General features: G+C 38.9%; 1 protein-coding gene across 1 annotated transcript in view; it reads left to right on the forward strand.

Moving 5' to 3' along the window:
* LOC126470680 (lysosomal acid phosphatase-like) overlaps window positions 1-27,723 on the forward strand; it is a 156,317-nt gene that overhangs the window by 104,323 nt on the left and 24,271 nt on the right. Inside the window, exon 4 of the mRNA XM_050098680.1 lies at window positions 8,521-8,706. Coding sequence (XP_049954637.1) covers window positions 8,521-8,706 — 186 coding nt within the window. The remainder of the gene's footprint in view (window positions 1-8,520; window positions 8,707-27,723) is intronic.

Genomic DNA, 27,723 nt, shown 5'->3' on the forward strand with positions numbered 1-27,723 from the left:
TCTGGCTGCATGTTTTACCAATGTGAATGTCATTTTCAACCTGTCTCTCAACGTCTTTTGTTTCTGGCCTGCCTATCCTAAAAAACTATTAGCTCAGGCAGTTTACCTTTCCCTCTCCTGTGCCCCTTTCCTGAGAGAGTGACTTAGGACTGTAGAGGTATACCACTATAGTTGCAGCATATCCCTAATATTATTCCATGTGTACCTTGAGCAGTCTACATTTATAACTCTGCATGGCAGAGGATATATTCCATTGTACCAGTTATTAGGTTTTCTTCCCATTCCATTCATGTATGGAGCACAGGTAGAATGATTGTTTGAATGCCTCTGTGCATATTTAATTATTCTAATGTGTCCTCATGGTCCCTATGTGAGTTACACATAGGGGGTTGCAGTGAAGAAAACCAAGGAGAAATTTGGAAAAAGGATTAAAAGTTAAGGGAGACGTTAAAACTCAGAGGTTTGCTGATGATATAATTCTGTCAGTGGCAGCAAAGGGCTGGGAAGAACAGCTGAATGGAATAAATAGCATCTGGAAAGAAAGATATAAGATGAAAATCAGCAAAAGTAAAACAAGTTTACTGTAATGGAATGTTGCAGTATAAAATAAGGCAATGCTTTTGGAATTAAATTAGGTGCCTGTGGAATCAAATTAGGAAATAAGACACAGAAAGTATCATAGTAGATGAGTTTTGCTGTTTAGTCACCACAACTGATAACTGAAGCATAGAGGATATAAAATGCAGACTGGCAATAACAAGAAAAATATTTTTCAAATAGAGAAATTTGATGACATTTAATATAAACTTAGGCAATGGTCTTGCCACAGTGGTAACACAGATTCTTGTCAGATTACCAAAGTGCTGTTGGGTTGGACTAGCATTTTGATGGGTGACCATCCAGTCTGCCGAGTGCTGTAGGCAAGCAGGATGCACTCAGCCCTCGTGAGGCTAACTGAGAAGCTACTTGATTTAGAAATAGTGGCTCTGGTTTCGTAAACTGACATTCGGCCATAGAGCGATGTGCTGACCACATGCCACTCCATATCAGCATCCAGTGATGCCTGTGGGCTGAGGATGACACAGTGGCCATACCGTACTGTTGGGCCTTCATGACATGTTCATGCAGGGTTTAAAATATACACTCAAGTATGTATACATATTTGGTGTCTGTTCTTTCAGACACCAGACTTGAACTCTTACAGGAATTGGCAAAACGCTGCAAGTAATGTAGCTAATGTGCAAGGGCCACTATATTAGTAGTGTGTGGATAAGTTGAGAATTTGGTTGCAACAGAAAGAGTGCTATGGTAGCACATGCAGTTGAGATGACCACTGTGTCCAGGTGGCTTAGTAGTCAGAGCAACTGTCTAGTAAGCATGTGACCCAGGTTCAAATCCCAGTCCAACACAAATTTTCAACTTTCCCCATTGATTTCAATCAGTGCCCACTCACAGCCATTGCCTGTAATTACTTCTTGTCTCAATAAAAAAAATTAAGTGTTAGGAAGACTTTCCTGAAGGTATTTGTCTGAAGTTGCCTTGAAATGTCAGAAAATAAGAGAATAGAAACTTCTGAAATTTGGTGCTGCAGTAGAATAGGTTCTTGAGATTATGTGAGCAGGTCAGAAACTAATTGAATCACAGATAGAACTGGGGAAAAACTGAATTTGTGATATATGTTGACTACAAGAGCAAGCAGGTTGAAATGTAGATAGAAATTAAGAAGAGACTTGCACAGGATTGGTTATGTAGAGAACTGCCTCTTTAGACTGGGTGGACAGTTTATTGTTAGGCAGGATGGAGCCTGTCATCTTGGATGGAGAGTCATTGACAGATGTAAAAGTAACTCCAGATGTCTTCAGGAAAGTGTGCTGTGATCTTTTTTGTTTCTATTGTACATTAATGACCTGCTAGACAACATGAATAGCAACCTCCGACCTCCTGCAAATGATGCAGTTATTTATACTTTCGAAAAAAATTACGAAAATATTTGATTAGAGCTTGATAACGTTTCACAGTGATGCAAAGCTTGGTAACTTGCTGTAAATGTACAGTGACATAAAATTATTCATTTTACAAAATGAAAGATGTAGTAATCTATGACTACAATACCAAGGATTTACATAGTTATAACTATTTAACTCGTGTAATTACCTGGCTGCAACAATTTGTAGGAATATGAAATGGAATTATCATATAGGCTCAATAGCTGGTAAGGCAGTTGGCAGACTGTGGTCCACTGGCAGGATACTGGGAAAATTCAGTCAGTCTACAAAGGAGGCTGCCTATGAATCACTTGTGTGTTCTGTCTTAGAATATTGCAGAAGTGTGTAGGGTCCAAACAAAATTGGACTCTCAGGAATATCAAATGAATACAAAGAAGGGCATCATGAATATTCACAGATTTGCTTGATGTGTGGGAGAGCATCACAAAAGTGTTGAAAAACCTGAACTGGCAGAATACTGAAGATAGAAGCAAATTATACCACAAAAGCTTACTTCCAGAATTTCAAGACGCAGCATAAAGTGAAGAATATAGATCTGCCCTTGATTCCCCCTCCCCTCCTACATGTCACACCTATAGGAACCATGGAAATAAAATTACATGCATTAAAACACACAAACAGGAATTTAGGCAGTCATTCTTCCTGCATTCGATATACAAATGGAACAGGAAGAAACAGTAACATGGGGCACAATTAGTAGTAGTTTCTCTCATGTACTTCAGTAGTTTACAGTGTGTTAATGTATAGATCTTATTAGTTTTATCACTGGCTCTAATAGTACATGTAAATAGTGTATTCTTTTGACTCAGTACATTTGTTTTCTGTTCATATTAATATTTAACAGGTGCAAACACAATAAAATTATAGGATTGTGAGAAGTTTGTCTATGCTTTCTGTGTGTTGATAATGATTCCTGACTTGGCTAAACCTCTTGGCTGTGTACGTCATGATACCCTAATGCAAAAGTTAAAATATTATGCAATAGTGGGCAGAACAGGATCATCAGTTTTATCTTGTTTAAATGACAGAAAGCAATATGTACCAGTTCTGTATCAACCACACAGTGATAGGTGCTCAGAATTTGTAGCAGTCAGACATGGCATATCACAAGCTTCGATTTTTGGTCCTCTACTATTTCTGATATATAATGTTCCACTTGCAATTTGAGAAGATACAAATTTTGTACATTTTGCAAATGATCTGAGTATTGGAATAAAAAAATGTACCAATCCCCTTAATGAAAAGGCATCTAATGAAATATTTGAAAATATCAACATATGGTTGAAAACAAATGGATTATCATTTAATTTTGACAAGACTCAGTATATACAGTTCAGTACCTCTTACAGAACTCCACAAGCTATAAAAATAGATTCCCCAAACAGTGAAAGGTGATAAATAAGAAATGGTAATTTTTGCGTCTACAGAATGACCATTTGAGATGATTGGAAAACCAACTGCTTAGAATTAAATGCCTTGATTCAGCTGTGTTTACTGTATACATAATTATTGCTACAAGTCATTTAAAAATAAAGAAAATACTTTATTCTCTATATTTCTGTTCACTAATGAGTTATTAAATTAATTTCTATAAAAACTGAAGTTAGAGGGATAGTATTTACAGAATACAGAAGTGTGTTATAAGAATTTTATCAGGTGTTAATTGTAGAACATTGTGCAGAGATGTCTTTTAAAAGCTGGGCGTTTTCACAACTACTTCACAAAAAATGTGTGTGTTTCTCTACTAATGTCAACACTAAGAAGTCTTTGTAGAAGTTATTTTTGACACTAAAGCTATCTTCATGCTTTTCATTATTTGTGATAAGAGAAATATTGGTAATGACAAAGGACATTATTGAAAATATGTATGCATAGCCTGACAAAAACAGTGAAGCTCCTAGAAGACATAATTTGGTGTCTATGTTAGTGTTGTTCATGTTTATTGTTGTTATCAGGCCTGGCAGGGTAAGAAAGGGGAGTGAATGGCATTAGATGTTGAGTGATCACTATGAAAGGCATGGAGATGCAGCATATTCATGTCAGACAGCTTTTACAGCATGTGACACTCTTGGAAGGGGCCTCATTGTGGGTCTCCATTTCATCGACTGGTCAAAATGTGCAGTATCCAGATGTGTGGGACATTCAGAAGTGAAAGTGAACTTGGGAACTTGAGGGAAGATGTACTTGCTTCAGGTTTACCACATCTGACTACCACAAGGGTCAGATGTCAGATCACATAACGACCTCTCCTTAAATCTGTGCCCACTGTTGGTGAATTTCAGCTGTGTTTACAGATTTCACCCACAGGAGTCAAATAACTGAGTGAACTTCTTTGAGAGACCAATTTTCCTAATGAGTCACCATTTATGTTCACTTACAACTAGCAATGTAGGAGGCTGGTGGCTGAAATTCTGCAAAATTGCCAACCATTTATTTACTGTACACTACTAATTTCTCTATAAGAAATTCTGGGATCACTGGCCTTGTAACCTTAGTTTCTGATCACCCCTCACATAAAAACAGTAGGAAAAAGTATATAGATAATCTCCTTTGTCATTGTCAATTTCCATAAACAAAAATGAAAAATGTGAACATAGAACTACTACCAAAAATAACATCTGTAAAGATGTCTAACTATTAACAATAATACAGAAGGGAGTTGGACACCTGTGTAATCATGCATTGAACAACACACCACAGCACATTAAAAGTCATGCAGATAATCTGGTGAATTTTAATACTGAATCAGTGAACACACTGATGGGCAGCACTTTCAATTAGTATCTTCACAGAAACTCATAATTTTAATGTTTTAGAATCATTTATAATTAGAATTAGCACCGTAATATAGTAGCAAAAACTCATCTCACTGTATTATGCATACATTATATTAAATGTGCATCTCAGAAACCACTCTTGCTTGAATCAATGGACTACAACGTAATGTAATGTACAACATCATCCATGCTGTCAGGTTTGGCAGTATTTTCCTACTTCCTCATTCGAAGGCTTCATTCCACTTTTAATTGAGGACCATTGATTTCTCTCAAGGCATTTTGTGTTAACATCCTTCACCAATATGTTACTAAAACAATTAATCATATAGCAGTTGAGCTTATTTTGGACTGCCTAGTATTCCTCATCTGTACTGTATTGAGCATCAATTACGGTCATACCACCCAGAGATGAGATGTAAGCTTGATGTCATTGGATCAGAGGGATCCGAAACTGTGTGACACAGCTATTAAAGCACTGGACTTGAATAGAGAGAAATGAGATTTAAATCTCTGTCTGGCCCTGCAGGTATATTGAAGCTTCTTTGATGATGTATTAAATTGGTTCAACTCAATGCTGCAGTGGTTCCTTCAGTGATGTCAAGACCAATTCCATTCACCATTCTACAAGCTTGAGCTCCATTTCCAATAACCTTGAAATCAACTGAACATTTGAAACCTAACCCATTTTCACATTCAAAGTGAAATATTTAAGGGTTGTGATTCCTTAAGTAATTTTCAAGAACCACCTAGATAGCCAAGCGCATTAATGTGGTGCTTAGAGGATTCAGGGAGGTGAGCCTGCCCTGGATCAAATCCACTTCACATATTAATGATGAGGCCTGAAGAACCAGCCATCTTGGATGTGGTTTTTACATAGTTTCCACATCCAACTAGGTAAGCACTGGTTTAGTATCCATGCCCTGCCTCAGATACATGCTGTGCAAACATTTAAAAAATGAGATTTACTCTAGGTGCAGACAGATGGGGTACACAAATTCTGTCCCAGTAACACCAGGAAGGGCATCTGCCAAAACCCCTATACCAATGCCAGTCCCATAGAGAAATGGGAAAAGGTAAGGAGGAGGAAGATTCTTTAAGTACTTTTTAAGCTATCCAAGAAATACTCCTAGTAAATAAAATTATCAAAAACTCTGATATGGATTCTTATACTACAAAAGCAAGATAAGGATGTATCCTTCTTCTGGATGCCAAGGGTATATGAGAAGACAATCTGATAGGGCAACCACAGAAGCTGTGTGGTGGTATGTTGTGCCATCATTCTGTATGTCATTATTTCATTTTTGTGGCACACTTGTGTGAGCACTTTTAATGAATGAAGTCAGCACATTGTAATGAGTGGATAATTCCTTATTCTGTATGCCAGATTGGGAACATATCAAAACTTTAAAAAGTCTTCTGAATCCTTAAAAGCATAATTATAGTGTTTAATATGCTCACAGCAACATAACTTGTTAAAAATATCACATGAAAAGATAAACTATAATGTTTGAAATGACACTTGTGTGATTTCTTCTGGAATGTCATGCGCTTAAAATTAAAATGAAGAAATAGAAAACACCTTTTTCTTTTGACTGTAACATAACAACATGATCCAAATAAGAAACAAGGAACACATATGCATGAAGCTTTCACAGAAATATTTTCTTCATTTTGATCTTTGCATGCTTTATTCCTCTTATGTGACTATGTAGACAACATGCTAAATAAGTAAAAATAAGATTCATCAGTTTATAAAAAAATACAAATTGCCATAATTGCTAATATGAAGAATCATTTAAATACAGTTGAAGCAGTGGAAAATTTGGGATGGAATAGAATATGAAACAGGATAGATTGCCACTCACCATGTATTGGACAAGTTGAGTGGTAGACAGGAACATTGAAAGAAGAATGCTTGATATCATCATTTATTGGACCAGGTCCTTCATCAGATGCACACATAGCATTCACACCTGCATAACTCACATGGCCACTGATATCTGTGGGCAATAGCTGATAATATCAAGCCATCTGCTTGCAGTATGCCTGTCTGCCACTCTATGTGGTGAGTCGCAGTCTATCCTTTTTCATATTGTTGCATGCAGTTCTGTTTTTGTCATAGAAGTCTACAAGCTTTAAAAATGTTTTAGGATTGGAGATAGATCACAAACTTACTTTGCGTGTGTGCGTGTGTGCGTGTGTGCGTGTGTGCGTGTGTGCGTGTGTGCGTGTGTGCGTGTGTGCGTGTGTGCGTGTGTGCGTGTGTGCGTGTGTGCGTGTGCGCGTGTGGGCGTGCGCGCGTGCGCGCGTGTGCGCGCGTGCGCGCGTGCGCGCGTGCGCGCGTGCGCGCGTGCGCGCGTGTGCGTGTGCGCGCGTGCGCGTGCGCGTGCGCGTGCGTGTGTAATACATATATATATTTTGTGTGTGTGTTAACTTGATTTATGAGATAAAGTTTAAAAAATTTATACTGTTCTAAGGACAAATAAACTAAAAACACAAGAAATTCAGAGCAAATTTGAGGTGCGGAATAGCAGTTGATCATCCTACAAGACCATTTTTCACACACGTTCCTGATCTCTAATTTCTAACACATTGTGTTCCACCATTGTTAGAATATATTCCATTACAGACAAGGCAAAATATATGGTATCAGTGTGATTTTTGCCCAGTTCATAGAGCTGGCTGTTCTATAGCACATATTGAACAAAGGTTACCTCAGTGCTCCATTGAGCAAAGAGAACTTGTAAGTTAACCAGCCTGTTCCTCTGAACCAAGACACAGTTCTATGGTGAGAGATAAAAGATTCGTTAAAAGATTGTATTTTGTCATGACAAACAAACTTGTATGTAGTTCTTTGCAGTGTGTAGGAACTGATTGTGTTCAAGACTAAAAGCATGGATACCTCCTGCTAATAGCCACCATTTTGAACATATATGAAAAGAGAACACATCTGCTTGCACTTGGTACAGGTACCATGCTAGCAGTGGTTCTAGTGGGAGCAAACAGTAATTATCAGAGTACAATGATGATACCTCATAATGTATTTGTTGTAGACAATGCATCAAACTCCATTGTGATGAAAAAAAAGAAACTATTGTTATCAATGTTGTATTTATGGCATTGTAAAACAGTATTTCCATTATTTTTAGAATAACAGTTTAAGTTAATTTTTTTATGGAATGTACTACCATTTTATCATTTTGTGTGTATATGGTGGGAGGGGGAGGGGCATTGATTACACATTGGTCTGAGAAATATTTATAATGATAGCTGTAGCTGATTCATCATGTATATACAACCCCCCCATCTAACTACTTTATTCATTGTAAAACTCTGTATATTTAAAAATGTAATGATGATAGAAAAACACATTAAACAATTCTTAATTTTGTAAAAATTATTTTTTTGCTGTTTCTGGTTTTGGACATTAATCAGTCATTGGTTAGCAGCCCAAAATACACAATATTCCTCATGCAGAGAAAGGAGACACTCTGTAAAATGTAATGCATTAGATATATTGTGTGAAGTAGGCTATGTTAACTTGGTGTGGGACTACACCTGAGACCAGCCTCCCCCTCCCCCCCTCCCCCACTTTTTTTTTAAATAGGCGTTGCTGGTTTCCGTCTTTTGCTGTCTCTGTACATGCAAATGTTATATACGTTGGTACTAGTTCTATCCAAAATATCATTCGTCCAGTAGATACTTGTATACATTTCTGACTGTAATTTTCTTTATAGCTGATTGTAATGAAAAAGCCATGCCCCAGATACGAGAAAGAACTTCAGCAGATGTATAATTCACCAGAAATACAAAAACTTACTGAAGAAAACTCTGAGCTGTATAAATATTTGTCTAAACACACAGGAAAAACCATTCAGAGTATCCTGGATGTTGAATATCTGTACAATACTCTGGAAATTGAGGTATGTTCACAAAATGCTCCTTTCAATTAACTCATAAATTAAATGTATAACTGATAATAAAACATGAATATTCTGTTTGTATAAAGAATTTGAATGGTCATATCATGAAACAGGTTTCAGAAATAGGCTACATTCAAATACATGCCACATTTAAATAACATAGGTTTAGAAACAAAAAAATTTCAGGGCTATAAAAACAGATACAGAGTAAAACAGCAATATCTTATGAAGGTATTAAAAGGCACAAAAATAGTTTAAGTATATGAATGCTTGTCATGACATAAACAAAACACCTTACCAGATCACAAGCAAATGTAGAGAGTAAATAGCCTAATTCAAAATGTGCTAACTGGAACTTGGACCCAGATCAGTGCCTTTTATGAGTAATGCTCTCAAAAAGTGAGCTATCTAAACACATCTCATGGGCTGCTTCAATTGGCAAAGATCATAAGTCAAGTACCAGTCTAGCACCTACTTTTCATCTAGCAAGGAGCTCTGTAACAGTGTACACTTCATTGTAGAGTGAAATATTCTTTAAAGTTTAGTTGATAGCTGCTAAAGATTTGCAACAATCTTCTCCTCCTCTCTTGTGTGGCTCTGTAGTCATGGGATACAACCCAGTTCATGGTTGGGCAATTATTTTTATTTTTACTTTGTGGTCAGATGCCCTATCTCCTGCCAAAATCATCAGTTCATCTGAAAGAAATGCTGTGTGTTGTACCTGTTCTGTGAATTGAGTGAAATATGCTCTGTGTACCATATCCTATTTAAATTGTTTGTGTTTAATTTTGTCTGACGTGGAGATTGGAGACCAGCCCAGCATATGCCTAGAAAAGGGTGACAAACTGACTAAAAGCCTCACTAAGCAGGTAGAGGCACCAAAACAAAGGCTACTAATCTAGTGCATGGACACAGTACACGTCTGGCTGACCTGTTGTCTCATAAGCTAATATGCTGCAAGTTATGCTATATGAATAGGTTAAAGATTTACAACAATGTGTTCTAGAATTCAATTCCCTCGAAGAAAGCCATTGCAATCAATACCCTCCACATCAAGACAAGATGCAACTTGAGGTAATGATGTCTGAGACTTTTAACACAATGTAGAAGTAATTGAGAAGAGGGAAACTTAATTTTTCAAGACAGGTGTTTATGGTAGTAAACAAAAGTTGGCCCGCTCAGCTAGCTGTGCTGCTTCCCAGGTGGAAAGGTGTGCTGGAAACCGAGCGAGGTGGCACAGTGGTTTGACGCTGGACTCGCATTCGGGAGGACGACGGTTCAATCCCGTGTCCGGCCATCCTGATTTAGGTTTTCCGTGATTTCCCTAAATCGCTCCAGGCAAATGCCGGGATGGTTCCTTTCAAAGGGCACAGCCGACTTCCTTCCCCGACCTTCCCTAATCCGATGAGACCGATGACCTCGCTGTCTGGTCTCCTTCCCCGAAAACCAACCAACCAACCAACCAAAGGTGTGCTGGTCCACGGCATGAATCCGCCCAGCAGATTAGTGTTGAGGTCTGGTGTGCCAGCCAGCCTGTGGATGGTTTTAAGGTGGTTTTTCATCTGCCTCGGTGAATGCAAGCTGGTTCCCCTTACTCTGCCCCAGGCAAACTGTGAACATTTGTTCCAGTCTAAATAAGTAATCACTTGTCTTTGTTGGCCACCAGATTAAACTACAGTGTTCTAAGCTCACTAAAAGACTCAGGTGTGATAATACTCAGGAGTGACTTCTAAGATGTCAAATAATTACTGGGTATTGATGCATTAAGTACTTGTGGCACACACAAATGGTATTGAAAAATAGTACTTTCCATGTTCACTGACTACTACCTCATACAACTACTGGAACAACTACATGAATGATAAATATTTCATATATATTGCTGATAAGTAGGTCTCACATTATAGGCATTATTAACAAGAAAACAAATTTTAGTCATCATATTGCCATTTTAGTAAGAATTGTGACTAAACATATGAAATAAATTTGCAAGAAAACTGTATTTTGAAAATGTTTGCTATAGTAGATTATTAAGCATTAAATTGCACAGAATAAGATCATAAATTAAATTTCACACAGTCCCTGCAAAATTAAATAAGAAAATCTATCTTGAATTTAACATAAAATTTAAACTTACCAGTTAAGATTCTTTGGGCAGATTCTTCCCATATATAGGTATAAATCACACACCTTGGTTTTGTACTAGGCATAACAGAATTTCAAACTTCTGTGCTACCATTCATGGATCAATTTGGTGGTAAAATAGAGGACAACAAATGTAAATTTGAAAAGTTAAATTCAGTAATTAAAGGTGGATATAAGTGCCCTTCATGTTGGAAGGCATTTGTGACATCAAATGAAGCACCTGTCGGTATGGTATTCCTCTCATGTTTTAAACTGATTATCCAGTTACATGTGAGTGGAAGACATTATAGATTACCCTCTTTGCATTATAAGGGTCATAGACAATCCTAAAAAGTTTTAATCCTATGTTAAATTGGTAAACATATCAAACCCACCATGCCAAATACTCAGTGACCAAAATGACATTGAAACAGAAGGTGACAGCGAGACGGTCAAAATACTAAATTACTTCTTCCAAAATTGCATCACTGCAGAAAACTTCTGTGCAGTTCCTCTTTTCAGTTGTTGCACTAATGCTAAAATAGCATATATCTAAATGAGTGACTGTGAGATAGAAAAACAACTGAAAGTACTCAAGAGAGGGGAAGGTTACTGGGCCTGATGTAATAACTTTACAGTTCTACATAGTGTATGCAACAGCATGTTCTCTTCTTGTAGTAGCAGCAGCCTACCATAGGTCACTAGGGGAACAAAGTGTTCCAATGTTGTTATTGTGGTCTTCAGTCCAGAGACTGGTTTGATGCAGCTCTCCATGCTACTCTATCCTGAGCAAGCTTCTTCGCCTCCCAGTACCTACTGCAACCTACATTCTTCTGAATCTGTTTAGTGTATTCATCTCTTGGTCTCCCTCTATGATTTTTACCCTCCAATACTAAATTGGTGATCCCTTCATGCCTTAGAATATGCCCTACCAACCGATCCCTTCTTCTAGTTAAGTTGTGCCACAAATTTCTATTCTCTCCAATTCTATTCAATGCCTCCTCATTAATTATGTGATCTACCCATCTAATCTTCAGCATTCTGCTGTAGCACCACATTTCTAAAGTATCTATTCTCTTCTTGTTTAAACTATTCATCGGCCACGTTTCACTTCCATACATGGCCACATTCCATACAAATACCTTCAGAAACGACTTCCTCATGCTTAAATCTATATTCGATGTTAACAAATTTCTCTTCTTCAAAAACGCTTTCCTTGCCATTGCCAGTCTGCATTTTATATCCTCTCTACTTCGACCATCATCAGTTATTTTGCTCCCCAAATAGCAAAACTCATTTACTACTTTAAGCATCTCATTTCCTAATCTAATTCCTGCAGCATCATCCAATTTAATTCGACTACATTCCATTATCATCATTTTGCTTTAGTTGATGTTCATCTTATATCCACCTTTCAAGACTGTGTCCATTCTGTTCAGCTGTTCTTCGAGGTCCTTTGCTGTCTCTGACAGAATTACAATGTCATCGGCGATCCTCAAAGTTTTTATTTCTTCTCCACGGACTTTAATTCCAACTCGAAATTTTTCTTTTGTTTCCTTTACTGCTTGCTCAATATACAGATTGAATAACATCAGGGATAGGCAAAAACCCTGTCTCACTCCCTTCCCAACCACTGCTTCCCTTTCATACCCCTCGACTCTAATAACTGGCATCTGGTTTCTGTACAAATTGTAATTAGCCTTTTGCTCCCTGTATTTTACCCCTGCCACCTTCAGAATTTGAAAGAGAGTATTCCAGTCAACATTGTCAAAAGCTTTCTCTAAGTCTACAAATGCTAGAAACGTAGGTTTGTCTTTCCTTAATCTATTTTCTAAGATAAGTTGTAGGGTCAGTATTGCCACACATATTCCAACATTTCTACAGAATCCAAACTGATCTTCCCTGAGGTCGGCTTCTACCAGTTTTTCCATTCGTCTGTAAAGAATTCATGTTAGTATTTTGCAGCTGTGGTTTATTAAACTGATAGTTTGGTAATTTTCACATCTGTCAACACCTGCTTTCTTTGGGATTGGAATTATAATGTTGTTCTTGAAGTCTGAGTGTATTTCACCTGTGTCATACATCTTGCTCACCAGATGGTAGAGTCGTGTCAGGACTGGCTCTTCCAAGTCTGTCAGCAGTTCTAATGGAATGTTGTCTAATCCCAGGATCTTGTTTTGACTTAGGTCTTTCAGTGCCCTGTCAAACTCCTCATGCCATATCATATCTCCTATTTTATTTTCATCTACATTCTCTTCCATTTCTATGATATTGTCCTCAAGAACATGGTACTTGTATAGACCCTCTATATACTCCTTCCACCTTTCTGCTTTCCCTTCTTTGCTTATAACTGGGGTTCCATTTGAGCTCTTGATATTCATACAAGTGGTTCTCTTTTCTCCAAAGGTCTCTTTAATTTTCCTGTAGGCAGTATCTATCTTACCCCTAGTGAGATAAGCCTCTACATCCTTACATTTGTCCTCTAGCCATCCCTGCTTAGCCATTTTGCACTTCCTGTCGATCTCATTTCTGAGACGTTTGTATTCCTTTTTGCCTGCTTCATTTACTGAATTTTTGTATTTTCTCATTTCATCAATTAAATTCAGTATCTCTTCTGTTACCCAAGGATTTCTATTAGCCCCCCTCTTTTTACCTACTTGATCCTCTGCTGCCTTCACTATTTCATCTTTCAAAGCTACCCATTCTTCTTCTACTGTATTTCTTCCCCCCCCATTCTTGTCAATCATTCCGTAATGCTCTCCCTGAAGCTCTCTACAAGCTCTGATTCTTTCAGTTTATCCAGGTCCCACCTCCTCCAATTCCCACCTTTTTGCAGTTTCTTCAGTTTTAATCTATAGTTCATAACCAGTAGATTGTGGTCAGAGACCTCATCTGCCCCCGGAAATGTCTTACAATTTAAAACCGTGTTGCTGAATCTCTGTCTTACCATTATATAATTTATTTGATACCTTTTAGTATCTCCAGGCCTCTTCCATGTGTTTCAAATGAACGTAAAAATGTCCAGGTCATTTACATTTTCAAGAAGCTTTAGCTAAAAAATGCACACAACTATGGGCCTATCCTGCTGATGTCAGCTCATTGTAGAATTTCAGAACACGTTTCAAGCTTACCTATTATGACTTTTACGGGGACCAAAAATTTGTTCCTTAGCCATCAACATGAATTCTACAAATGTGTATCATGTGAAGCGCAGCTGACTCTGTTCATTCATGAGACACAGTAGACAGTTGATACTGCTCATGTTGTTGTGGTATTCCTAGACTTCTAGAGGCTGTTAGGTACAACAATATTATGAAAAGGATATATTGCTACTCACCACAAATATGACACATTGAGTTGCAGACAGGTGCAATGAAAAGAATGTTGCACATTGAGCTTGTGGCCAAAGCCTTCTTGAGAAAAGAGAAAAAAACAAAACAAAGCACACCTCCTGCACACATAGCCTCTATCTGCGGCTGCTCATTGTGGCAAAATTCAGGAAGAAGACTTGATGATGGTGAACATTTGGAGCAGGGACCAGCAGTTGACCTTCAACATAATGAATGGCCAGAGACAGTGGTCATGTGTACTTGAGATGTGCTTGCTTGTGTGACTGCATGTGTTTTCTTTTCTTTTCTGAAAAAGACTTTGGCCAAAAGCTCAGCGTGTAACAGTGTTTTTGTTGAGCCTATCTGCAACTTAGCCCGTCATCTGAACAATGAGTAGCACACTTTGCTTTTCATAATATTGCTGATATTCCAATATGGACTCTCCACTGTTAGTTACTCACATCTTTAATTTAAAAAAAAAAAAAAAAAGTGAGTGCACACAATATCAGATCAGCTTTGTGATTGAAATGTAAAGTTTGTAGGAAATGGAACACAACATTTCATTCTTAATGGAGTGAAATCTTCTGACATGAAAGTAACTTCAGTCATACTCCAAAGGAGTGATGCAGGACCAGCACTGTTCACAATACATAAACACTCTAGTTGATATTCATCAGTTTGTGGATGATACTGTTGTATGTAGAGAAGTCATAACTCTATAAAATTGTGGCAAAATTCAGGAAGAAGACTTGATGATGGTCAACATTTGGAGCAGGGACCAGCAGTTGACCTTCAACATAAACAGATGTAATACACTGCACATAAGTTGATGGAAAGACCCATTATTGTGTGATTACATGATTGTTCAGTACTCACTGGAAATGGTAACACACTTTAAGAATGTGGTAGTGAGCATACAGAGTGATTCAAAGTGGAACAGTCACATAAAACCAACTGTAGGAAAGGCAGATGCCAGTCTGAGATTCATTGGAAGAATCCGCAGGAAGTGTGATCCACCCATGGAGGTGATATCATATGGAAGTAGCTTACAAAACCTTCATTTGGGCCGATTCTTGGGAATTGCTCATTAGTTTGGGACCCTAAACAGGATAAGTTGACAGAGAAGATCAAAAGAATAGCAGCACAATTCATTTAGTAAGTAGTCTTGTGCATCAATTTTGTGATTTACTTTAAAAATTCCAAGAGTATACATTTCTAGAAGAGTCTAATAATACACTGATTCTTCCTACATACATATTGTGGAAAGACCATTAAGGAAAATTAGATTCAAAAACACATGGAGGCTTACCAACAGCTGTCATTCCCATGCACCATTTGTGACTGGAACAGAAAATGGAAGAAGTGACAGTGGTACACAGAACATCCTCCACCACACATTGGAAGGTGGTTTTTGGAGTATAGATATAGATATATTAGGTCGATGCATAAGCTTGTAGTGTTTCTTTTTCCCATAAGTTTAGTAGACACAACAGATACACATAACAGGGACTTCAGTCAATATATTATCCTTCACTATTTACAACAGTCTGCCACCCATGGGGTAACTTTTCAATTCTGTGTCTGTAGAAATCATGTGGTTTTGAGGCAAAGAACCTGTTGAGCCATGTTTGTAGTGCATTTTCATCCAGAAAGGAAGTTCTTTGAAGATTGTTTGATAGAAATCAGAAAAGGTGAAGATCTCAGGCATGAGATAAGGTGGGTGTGGAATGTTTTCCCAGCCTGACTCCCTGAATAGTGTTTTTGTCAGTCTAGCAGTATGTGGGCAAGTATTATCATGGAGTAGCATCATTTAATGCAGTCTTCCAGTTTTCCTGGTTGCAGTTCTTTGATTGCGTCTGCAAGACATGTTACTTGTTGGCAATAAATGTCAGCATTGGTGGTTACATTTTAGGGAAGCAATCTGTAGTACACCGCACCATCAGCGTTCTAGCAGGTGCATAATATTATCTTTCGTAGATGCATGCAGGTCATTGTATGGGGAACTGCTGCACTGTTTGAGCTGCACCATTCCTTTATTTTCGTTATGTTAGCATCAAGATAAAATTTCTTGTCACCTGTAGCGATACAGGATAAGAATGGTTGCTGTTGTTCATGAGCCAGTTGATGATGAGCAAGTAAAGATGCACATACGGCCACCTGCTAATCTTCATGATTTTGGCTTAGAGTATGCGGTACCCACACATGCGATTTTTGAACCTTCCTAATTACATGCAGATGTTGTATGATGGTGGAATCGCCACAGTTAATCACATTTGCTGCTTCTCAATTACACTGACATTGGTCATTGTGGATAAATGCATTTCAATGACCTTATTCAAAACCTGAAGGTCCTCCTGAACATGGAGATTCACTAATGTGACGATCCTCCTTAAACAAGAAACCCATGTTCTTGCCATACTCTGTCCAGTGGCATTATACCCATACATGGCACAAATATTTCTGGCTGCCTCTGCTGCTGTCACCCCTCTGTTGAATTCAACTGAAGAATATGTCAGAAATATTCCAATTTCTCCGCTTGGCATTCCATTTTCTAACATCCACAGCTCCACTCACTATCTCCAAATGACAAAATAATGATATGTAAACTCAGATAGCAATAGTCAACTAAAATAAAAAAATAACAGACCCTTAGCAACCAGAATACTGACATGCAAAACAAAAAGGCTATGAATTTGTACACCAACCTAATAGATACAGATGTAGGTGTAAATGGAAGAGCATATGTATGAAGTTAGTCAGAAATATCAGTAATGATTGTCTGTTATAGGATCCCAGAAAATATTCTGATGGCATGATTAAAGAATAAAAATATTCTCCTTGAAACTCAGCTCAGTTGTAGGAAATATGATGTGTGTATTGCAACTTTTGCTTTAACACAGTATCTCATAAACTGTAGATACAAGAGAAGGAAAAGATACCCTTCTAATGTACTTCTGAATTATAGTATATCTGACACCAAATGACACTCCTAACTGTTAGAAAACATACAAAAATGGTAGAGGACAGTCTTCCCAATGATTAGCTCCAACAAAATTGATAATGTTGGACAAAGTATCACCTGGTGTAGTAAATCGCCACTTGCCATGATTGTGGATAAATCAGAGATCATTTACTTGACTATAAAAGAAAAACTGGTAGCTTTTGAGTACAGTATTGGTGGTACATAGGCTGTCTGACTCTGATTAAATATCTAGGCATAATTCTGTTTAATGATAAGAAGTAGGAAGTAAACATAGAACAAGTTTTAGTAAATGCAAATGAATGACTAGTATTTGTTGGGAGAATTCTGGGAGTTTGTAGTACAGCTGCAAATTAGGTTGCGAAAGAGACTTTTGTTTGAAAATCTTTGTGATCCTCTGCAGGTCTAATTAAAGAAGGTAATCAAAAGAATTCATGTTATTAAATTTTTAACTGACTGGTTGAATTAGAATTAGTGTTTTGTGAAGGTGCACGAGAATCTTACATAGAAATCTTTAGAAAGGAAGACAGTTATTTTGTATAATGCTATTATGCAAGTTTGAAGAATCAGTATTCAAAATAGACAAAACAATTCTTCTGTCTTCATTGGGGGCCTCATGTAAGTACCAAGACAATAGAAGAGAGATTAACATGCTTACAGAGGTCTTCAAACAATCATTCTTGCCCAACTGCATTCATTAGTGCAACATGTAAAGGAGAAGCAAATTAATATGAAGTGCGCTCCACAATGCCATCCATAGTCATTTCTGGAGTACTGGAGTAGATGTAGACTGGACAGGCCAAAAAAGGAATGGTGTTGATGTGATGTTAGGAAATGAGAACGTAGATCCAGAAGTATGCAGATTCAAACAGTTTACTGCTTTCATTAGGCAACAGCAATGATGGAAAATATTTATAGTTTGTAGGAAGTGAAATAACTACAGTTACTCCATCACACAGTTTGACATCTTAGAATACACATTTAAACATGGCTATCATCTCAGCAACAATCAGTAAAAGTCTTGCATCATTGCAATCAGATTTAAAATAGAATTTATGCAAGAATATGACCTGTTGCTAGCCAGCATGAGTTAGTGTCATATGTTCACACAAACCTGTTATGTTTTTTACTTATCTTCTGTCTACAATTTAATTATGGTGCACTTAATTAATGGTAACTATGGTACTGTAGAGAGTCATTTCCTATCATTGGGAAACAAGAGGATGGAGTGAAGTCTAGCAATAATATCCAGCAGCCATTATCTTGGAGCAATTATGTCCATATCACACCACAATTCTGGTACTATGCTCAGTGATCTTAATTACTACAAGTTCCTGTGAACATAACTGTTTCTTCTCCAGCAAAGTAGATAAGACTTTCTCACTGGCTCACCTCTAAGCAGCTTTGTCTGGACTGAACACATGAGCAAAGTAGCCCCTCTGCAGCTAGCCACCATTCAGCAGTCAGCTTGTGAATTTCCCAAAGAATTAGACAGGCAGTATCTTGATACCATAGTTTTTTTTTTTTGTGTGTGTGTGTGTGTGTGTGTGTGTGTGTGTGTGTGTGTGTGTGTGTGTGTGTGTGTGTGTGTGTGTGTGAGATACTTAACTTTAATCCATAAGGGGTGTACATCGGTCTGACGGTACATGCTTCAAGATAAATATCAAATGCTATGGCGCCTTGCTAGGTCATAGCAAATGACATAGCTGAAGGCTATGCTAACTATCGTCTCGGCAAATGAGAGCGTATTTGTCAGTGAATCTTTCCTAGCAAAGTCGGCTGTACAACTGGGGCAAGTGCCAGGACGTCTCTCTAGACCTGCCGTGTGGTGGTGCTCGGTCTGCTATCACTGACAGTGGCAACACGCGGGTCCAACGTATACTAACGGACCGCGGCCGATTTAAAGGCTACCACCTAGCAAGTGTGGTGTCTGGTGGTGACACCACATAATAGGTACATGATGTATAAAAGGGCAGTCATTTGTTCTGGGCAATTCATGTGAAAAGGTTTCTTACTTGATTATGCGCACTCGATGGGAATTAACAGACTTTGAATGCAGAATGGTAATTGGAGCTAGACATGCGGGACATTTCATTTTGGAAATCATTAGGGAATTCAATATTTAAAGATCTGCAGTGTAAACAGCGTGCTGAGAATACAAAATTTCAGGCAATACCAATCACCACAGACAATGCAGTGGCCAGAGGCCTTCACTTAATGACCAAGAGCAGTGACATTTGCATAGAGTTGTCAGTTGTAACAGACAAGCAACACTGAAGGAAATAACTGCAGAAATCAATGTGGAATGATATCCATTAGGACATGCAGCGAAATTTTTGTGTTAACAGGCTGAGGCAGCAGATGACTGATGTGAGTACCTGTGCTTACAGCACACCTGCAGCACCTCTCCTGGGTTTGTGGCCATGTTAGGTGGACTCTAGATGACTGTAAAACTGTTGCCTGGCATGTTGAGTCCATGCCACATCAAGTTACTGCACTACGCCAAGCAAAAGGACATCCAGCAGAATATTAGGAGGTATCCCATGACTTTTGTCACCCAAATGTATAAAACTGAAAGCTTTTGCTGAATTATTAGGAACTTTCCAGATACCCAGCAAGGTGATGCCATAGTTAACTTCTACTCACGTTTCAGAGGAGGAGGATTCAAATTCCTATCTGGAAACTTGTTTGTCGGTGAAGGCCTTAGTAAGACCAGCAAATCTGGCAGTGTCTGTCACTGTAGATGCATTGTTCATTGATAACTAGACTGTATTAGCAATATTTTAATGTGGAAGGGATGATAGCTATTAAAATGGAGGGGCTATTGATCGTAGGTAGCCATTACATGGACAGTGGCTGTTTTGGATGAACTGATGAGGTGAAATGGCTAGGGGAGCTGGTGTTGAGCCTGTGCAGGTATGAGCATGGTGTGTCTTGGCTCAGGGGCCACATCATGAACATATCATCAATGAAGATGAAACAGACAAGAGGGTTCTCCCCTGAGGGCTCACAACTCTTATTGTGAATACTCGATGGTGAGCATGGGCCCTCAGCCCATGCAGTAGTGCTTCTTTTTCCATACTGCAAGCCTGTCCTGTTATTAATTCCATGCTGTTGTCTCTTTCTTTTCTAGTCCAGGGAATTTGTATGCATGGAAGAAAGAAACTGCAAACCCTCTTAAGTCATCTTCTCATCTACATATTGGAACCCTGCTGATCAAGACAGTGGAGTTCACATGCAAAAAATTGTTGATGCTCCTCTGTGGATACCTCATCTGTGTAGAGCATATTGCACAGTGAATTACACACATGGACTTATTACCACCCTACTGCTTGATGGCATGATCATGGGTAATATCTGTAGTTACCTTTCTGATCCGGGCATAAAAGCTGTACATCAAGTTTAGAAGAGGATAGAAACTGACTCGGAGCCTGCCTGTACCCTATTCCTTACATTTTGTTGTATGGACTCTGACTAAAGATAGAGGTAGCATGTAATACCATCAACATAAGATGCTGTATATGAAACCTGATGCATTGCTACCAGTGTCAACACTTAAGACAGACTTACATGTCCTATAAAAATACAGCCATATACATAAATTGTTATAGAAATGCACTTGAGGGAGATTGCACATCCTCTCTCCACTGAATTAAATACACAGGACATGATACGACTTCGTCCTTCATAAGCAGGCTATACAGGAGATCTGGATGAGAGAAAGGTTTCACTTACTGTTGCCCAGAAAATATTGTCATCCAAAAGCCTTATGTACAATTATCTGGCAATTACAGCACTATTGTAACTGCACCATGATCAATAAAGGGTGTGGCCACACAGATCTGTGATCTGCAACTCAACATCACACTTGCAGAATCCTTGAACACTAAAGCAACATCCTCATCTACTACCTATGTATTTTCATAATATCACAGGAAGTCTCTTGCAGCTCATATGGAGAGAATGGTCCTAAGAATATTTGCTGCTTACCTCTGGTCAGCAAATGTCTGGCTCCTCATCCATCAAACGCAAAGCAACTAAGAAGACAAATAAAGGGTAAGGTCTTCCCCTTTCACAACTTGGAGACCCTCCTCCAACATCAACACCATGCAAAGACATTGCTCTGACCAACTCCACTTTACCAGTGTGGATTGCCAGCAAATCCTCTACATCAGAGACAGCTGACTGACCAGGGGAGGAAACTCCTACCTCAGAAGAAATAATGGAGTAGGATCTTCCTGCTTCTGAACCCTAAAGTTCAATGTGTATGGAACAAGATACTTTGAAACTGCCAAGATGATCATCCCTAACGCAGCTCCCATATCTCATCCTTAAATATGGCTATCCTTCAATGTAATGTACAGGGCATCAGGTTGCATAGGACAGACCTGCAGTTCTACCATGTTCACAATCCCCAGCTGTTATTTGCCTGTGAGAAACAAAAATACAGCCTCAAGACTGCTTCAATCTTCCACACTTTACCCCAGTATGTTACAATCTTCCTCTCAGGAGGGCAGTCCAGCTCTGTGTGGTGTAATGATGCTCATCCAGTTGGATGTCCATAGCCATATCATTCTGTAGAACATGTAATTGCAAGTTGTTGCTGTTTGTATCTCCCTTCATTGGTGTTACATTTTCTCTTTGCAACACCTACATTTGCCCATCATTTATTCTCACAAGGGCATATATACTACAACTTATCACCAAGCTCTCAACAATTTTCTGGCTGCTCTGTGACCTACCATCCTATATAGGACCCTCTCAGAACCTGTGGAAGGATGCACACTCATGACAGATATTCTGAATCAGTTTAATATTATTTCCTTCAACATAGTCGAATCCACATTTCTTTCAAATTTGACACATTCATTGTCACACTTGGACCTCTCCTTCTGCAAAACACAGCTTTCTTATGTTCTTTTCCTCTAAACAAACTATCCATAAGAATTTTTGTTGGCAAAAGGAATTTCTGTTAGCATACTTACATCTTGGTACCACTGCACTCCTTTTCATTGAAACCATGAAATGGTTGGTGTTAACAGCTGACAGAAAACTATGTTGGTGCTCTCTTAAGTCCTGTTTGGCATCTCACTCTGTCCAATTTCTGCATGTTGTGCAGTTTCCAAGAGGCACGTCATGGGGAGTGGACCAGACTGTTCTTCATTTGTATCAATCCTTAGTCTGATCGAAGCTGGACTATGGATGGATCTTACATTCATCTGCATGACCATTCATTTTATGCAGCCTTAACATGATTCATCACTGCAGAATCGACTTGGTTACTGGTGTGTTCCCCACCAGTTCAGTCATGAGCCTCTATCCGGGAGCTGCCAAATTACCACTGTCATTCTGATATATCCTCTGCAAATATACTTGCCAATTCTCCTTGGTGTCCACCTATCCATCTTATGCTTCCCTCATTAATGACTCCCTTGACTGGCAATATGACACTAGCTCTACTCCCTTGTTGCCCCCGAGATTTCACTTTTATATCATTCGAAAGTTCCATCTTGCATTATGTGCTATGTTTCTGTGAGGTAAGAGTCTTTCCTCTCCTTGGCTCCATGCAGAGGTCTGTGCCCATCTTGAACTTACTTCAATACTAAAGAACACTACCCTGGCTACAGTAATTTGTTTTACATTTCTGGACCTTTGTATGTAGTTCTGGGAGGCCACCTTCATTTACACCAATGGCCTTAAGGATGATCATGGTATGGGATGCTCTTTCGTTATGGGTAAAGAAGTTTTCAGATATTGTCTTTTAGATCTGTGTTTAATTTTTACTGCAGAGCTGTTTACCCTTTATCAGGCCATCTTGTACATTCATGGACATGGAATCTCTGAGTCTGTTACATGCTCTGATTCCTTGGTGCTCTCCAGAGCCTTAGTGTGATGTACACACACCTCCCTTTAGTGGAGTGGATCCATGAATGCCTTCACTTACTGATGCTGGCACTAATGTATTTCTTACATGCGTCCCTGGACACAGGTCAGGAAATGAGGCGGCTCCTGCTGCTACTAGGCTGCAACTCTACTACCAGGCTTTCTAGCAGTTCTGTCCCTATGGATGATCTCAGCATTGCTATATGTAGGAACATTTTATCCCTCTTGCACATACAGTGCTCATTTCTGTGGGGGAGCGAGACTATATACAGGGCTCTGTCTTTCTCAGTCGTCATCATCTGTTATGCAGTGATCCTGCACCTCTTTGCTCTCACTCTAATAAAACACTGATGGCACCCTGCTTTCTAACCCAACATCATTTTTTTAACCCCTTACACTTTAATGTGAGTTTGCCATCTGAGCTATACAAGGTTATAGCAGATACAGCACAGGCTCTAGAATGTATTCTACTCTTTACTTACTGTGGCAGCTTGACAAAGGAGATTTAATTTTTTGATCATGAACACAGGTTGATCTAGAAACTCTCATCAAATGGCCTGTTAAAGAAGGAATGTCATTGTAATTGTTCATTTTACCTTTCTACCATGTTCGTTGCTTTTTAACTAGCATCCCATGTTAAATGTCATTCTCCATTATAGTTTTCTCATCCTACTAATGTCATTTAGGCTCCTATGTGTCAACTGACTGCCAGAACCATGGAGTGTTGTCCCTAGGAAACAACCCATTTTAAGTAATGATTTGGGCACTTCATGATCTTGATCATTTTACATCCCAGAAAAAAAAAAAAAAAAAAAATGCGAGATTAGGAACATTTCCTGTAGATGGCCATGAACAGGCTGAAATGTGAGAGTACTATGTGTATGCCATGGCTGTGCCACAGATTTGTTTTTAAATCTTCCTCTCAAAGGAAAACAAGTGTGTGTGTGTGTGTGTGTGTGTGTGTGTGTGTGTGTGTGTGTGTGTGTGTGTGTGTGTGTGTGTGTGTGTGTGGGGACAAATGTAATAGAACTGACATGTGAGTACATTTTCATGCAGTTTGGGTGCATAGATCCTCAGAAATCAGTACCCAGAACATCCACCTCTGGCCGTAATAATGGCCTTGATATGCCTGGGCATTGAGTCAAACAGAGCTTGGATGGCGTGTACAGGTATAGCTGCCCATGCAGCTTCAACACGATACCACAGTTCATCAAGAGTAGTGACTGGCATATCGTGACGAGCCAGTTGCTCGGCCACCATTGACCAGACATTTTCAATTGGTGAGAGATCTGGAGAATGTGCTGGCTAGGGCAGCAGTCGAACATTTTCTGTATCCAGAAAGGACCGTACAGGACTTGCAACATGCGGTCATGCATTATCCTGTTGAAATGTAGAGTTTCACAGGCATTGAATTAAGGGTAGAGCCACGGGTCGTAACACATCTGAAATGTAATGTCCACTGTTCAAAGTGCCGTCAATGCAAACAAGAGGTGGCGGAGACGTGTAACCATTGTCACCCCATACCGTCACGCCAGGTGACACGCCAGTATGGCAATGATGAATACACGCTTCCAATGTGTGTTCACCACAATGTTGCCAAACATGGATGCGACCGTCATGATGCTGTAAACAAAACCTGGATTCATCCGAAAAAATGATGTTTTGCCATTCGTGCACCCAGGTTCATCATTGAGTACACCATCGCAGGCGCTCCTGTCTGTGATGTAGTGTCAAGGGTAACTGTAGCAATGGTCTCCGAGCTGATAGTCCATGCTGCTGCAAACGTCGTCAAACTGTTCATGCAGATGCTTGTTGTGTTGCAAACGTCCCCATCTGTTGACTCAGGGATTGAGACATGGCTGCACGATCCGTTACAGCCATGCAGATAAGATGCCTGTCAACTCGACTGCTATTGACACAAGGCCATTGGGATCCAGCACAACATTCCGTATTACCTTCCTGAACCCACAGATTCCATATTCTGCTAACAGTAATTGGATCTCGACCAACACGAGCAGCAGTGTCACGATACGATAAACCGCAATCGCAATAGGCTACAATCCGACCTTTGACAGAGTCGGAAACGTGATGGTACACATTTCTCCTCCTTACACGAGGCATCACAACAATGTTTTACCAGGCAATGCTGGTCAACTGCTTTTTGTGTATGAGAAATCAGTTGGAAACTTTCTTCATGTCAGCACGTTGTAGGTGTCGCCACTGGCGCCAACCTTGTGTGAATGCTCTAAAAAGCTAATCATTTGCATATCACAGCATCTTCTCCCTGTCAGTTAAATTTCATGTTTGTAGCCCATAATCTTCGTGGTGTAGCAATTTTAATGGCCAGTAGTGTAAAAAAGGAAAAATCTTAAAATTTTTTTAAATAACCCCATTCCATTAAATGGAACAAAATGCATCAATTATACCTATATGATTTCAATTTATTTTTGAAACTATTACTGTTGTCTGTCAGACATTTTATTTCACCTGGTAATTTATCAAAAGGTTTACAGTAGCATATTTTACCCCTTTCTGTGCCAAAGACAGTTTACGTAGAGGATAGTGTCAGTCTTTCTTTCTTCTGGTATTATAATCATGAATGTCACTGTTGTTTTTAAACTGGTCCATGTTCTTGAAAACAAATATTACTACTGAGTAAATGTACTGTGAGGCTGTTGTAAGAATTCCTAACCTTTTAAACAGATGCTGACAAGATGTGTGACTATGAGCCCCACACATTATTCCAAACACTTTTGTTAGAGCAGTGAACACTTTTTGCCTAAGTGTTGAGTTACCCCAAAATATTATTCCGTATGATGTCAGCGAGTGAAAGTATGCATATTATGTTAGCTCGCTAATTTCTGTATCCTCAAAATTAGCAATTATTGTGATTACAATAGTTGCTGAACCTAGTCACTTCAGGAGATCCAAAATATGAATTTTTAAATTAAGATTCTCATCTGTATCTACAATCAAAAAGTTAGTCTGCTCCACCTTGGCTAGTGACTTCTAATGATGTGTTATATTTATTGAAGAAACTGTACTCCTTGCAGTAGAAAATAGGATGTACTGTGTTTTTTCAAAGTTCAGAGCAAACCCATTCGCAGAAAACCAATCACTAACTTTTCCAAAGAAATTGTTTGTATCATTTTCTATTGGAGTTTTATTTTTTTAATGGATTAATAATGATGCTTGTATCATCAGCAAACAGTGTCAATTTAGCTCCTTGTTTCAGAGAAGAAAGGAGGTAATTCACATACATCAAGAACAGAAGGGGACCCATGGTCAAACCCTCCTTAAGTCAATTAATCCATATAAAGAAACTTTTTGCTTCCTGGTTTGTAGATATGACTTAAACCACTCATATGCTGTTCCATTTATGCTGTAGAATTGTAATTGCTGTAACATAATGTCATGGTTCACACAATAAAATGCTTTGGATAAGTCACAGAATATTCCTGTTGGTGACATTTTACTACTTAAAGACTCTGTTATGTGGGCAGTGAAACTGTATATTGCTGTTTCAGTAGAACAGCATTTTTGAAATACAAATTGTGATTTACTAAGTATCCTATTACTGTTGAGATGGCTGACCACTCTTGTGTACATACCTTTCTCGTCAATTTTTGAAAATGCTGTAGGCAAGGATGTTGTTGTTGTTGTCGTCGCCTTCAGTCCTGAGACTGGTTTGATGCAGCTCTCCATGCTACTCTATCCTGTGCAAGCTTCTTCATCTCCCAGTACCTACTGCAATCTACATCCTTCTGAATCTGCTTAGTGTGTTCATCTCTTGGTCTCCCTCTACGATTTTTACCCTCCACGCTGCCCTCCAATACTAAATTGGTGATCCCTCGATGTCTCAGAACATGTCCTACCAACTGATCCCTTCTTCTAGTCAAGTTGTGCCACAAGCTCCTCTTCTCCCCAATTCTATTCAATACCTTCTCATTAGTTCTGTGATCTACCCATCTAATCTTCAGCATTCTTCTGTAGCACCACATTTCTAAAGCTTCTATTCTCTTTTTGTCTAAACTATTTATCATCCACGTTTCACTTCCATACATGGCTACACTCCATACAAATACTTTCAGAAACGACTTCTTGACACTTAAATCTATACTCGATGTTAACAAATTTCTCTTCTTCAGAAACACTTTCCTTGCCATTGCCAGTCTACATTTTATATCCTCTCTGCTTCGACCATCATCAGTTATTTTGCTCCCCAAATAGCAAAACTCCTTTACTACTTTAAGTGTCTCATTTCCTAATCTAATACCCTCAGCATCATCCAACTTAATTCGACTACATTCCATTATCCTCGTTTTGCTTTTGTTGATGTTCATCTTATACCCTCCTTTCAAGACACTGTCCATTCCGTTCAACTGCTCTTCCAAGTCCTTTGCGGTCTCTGAGAGAATTACAATGTCATTGGCGAACCTCAAAGTTTTTATTTCTTCTCCATGGATTTTAATACCTACTCCGAACTTTTCTTTTGTTTCCTTTATTGCTTGCTCAATATACAGATTGAATAACATCGGGGCTAGGCCACAACCCTGTCTCACTCCCTTCCCAACCACTGCTTCCCTTTCATACCCCTCAACTCTAATAACTGCCATCTGGTTTCTGTACAAGTTGTAAATAGCTTTCGCTCCCTGTATTTTGCCCCTACCACCTTCAGAATTTGAAAGAGAGTATTCCAAT

This window comes from Schistocerca serialis, chromosome 3 (genome assembly GCF_023864345.2).
Source record: "Schistocerca serialis cubense isolate TAMUIC-IGC-003099 chromosome 3, iqSchSeri2.2, whole genome shotgun sequence".
In the NCBI taxonomy this organism is placed as follows: domain Eukaryota; kingdom Metazoa; phylum Arthropoda; class Insecta; order Orthoptera; family Acrididae; genus Schistocerca; species Schistocerca serialis.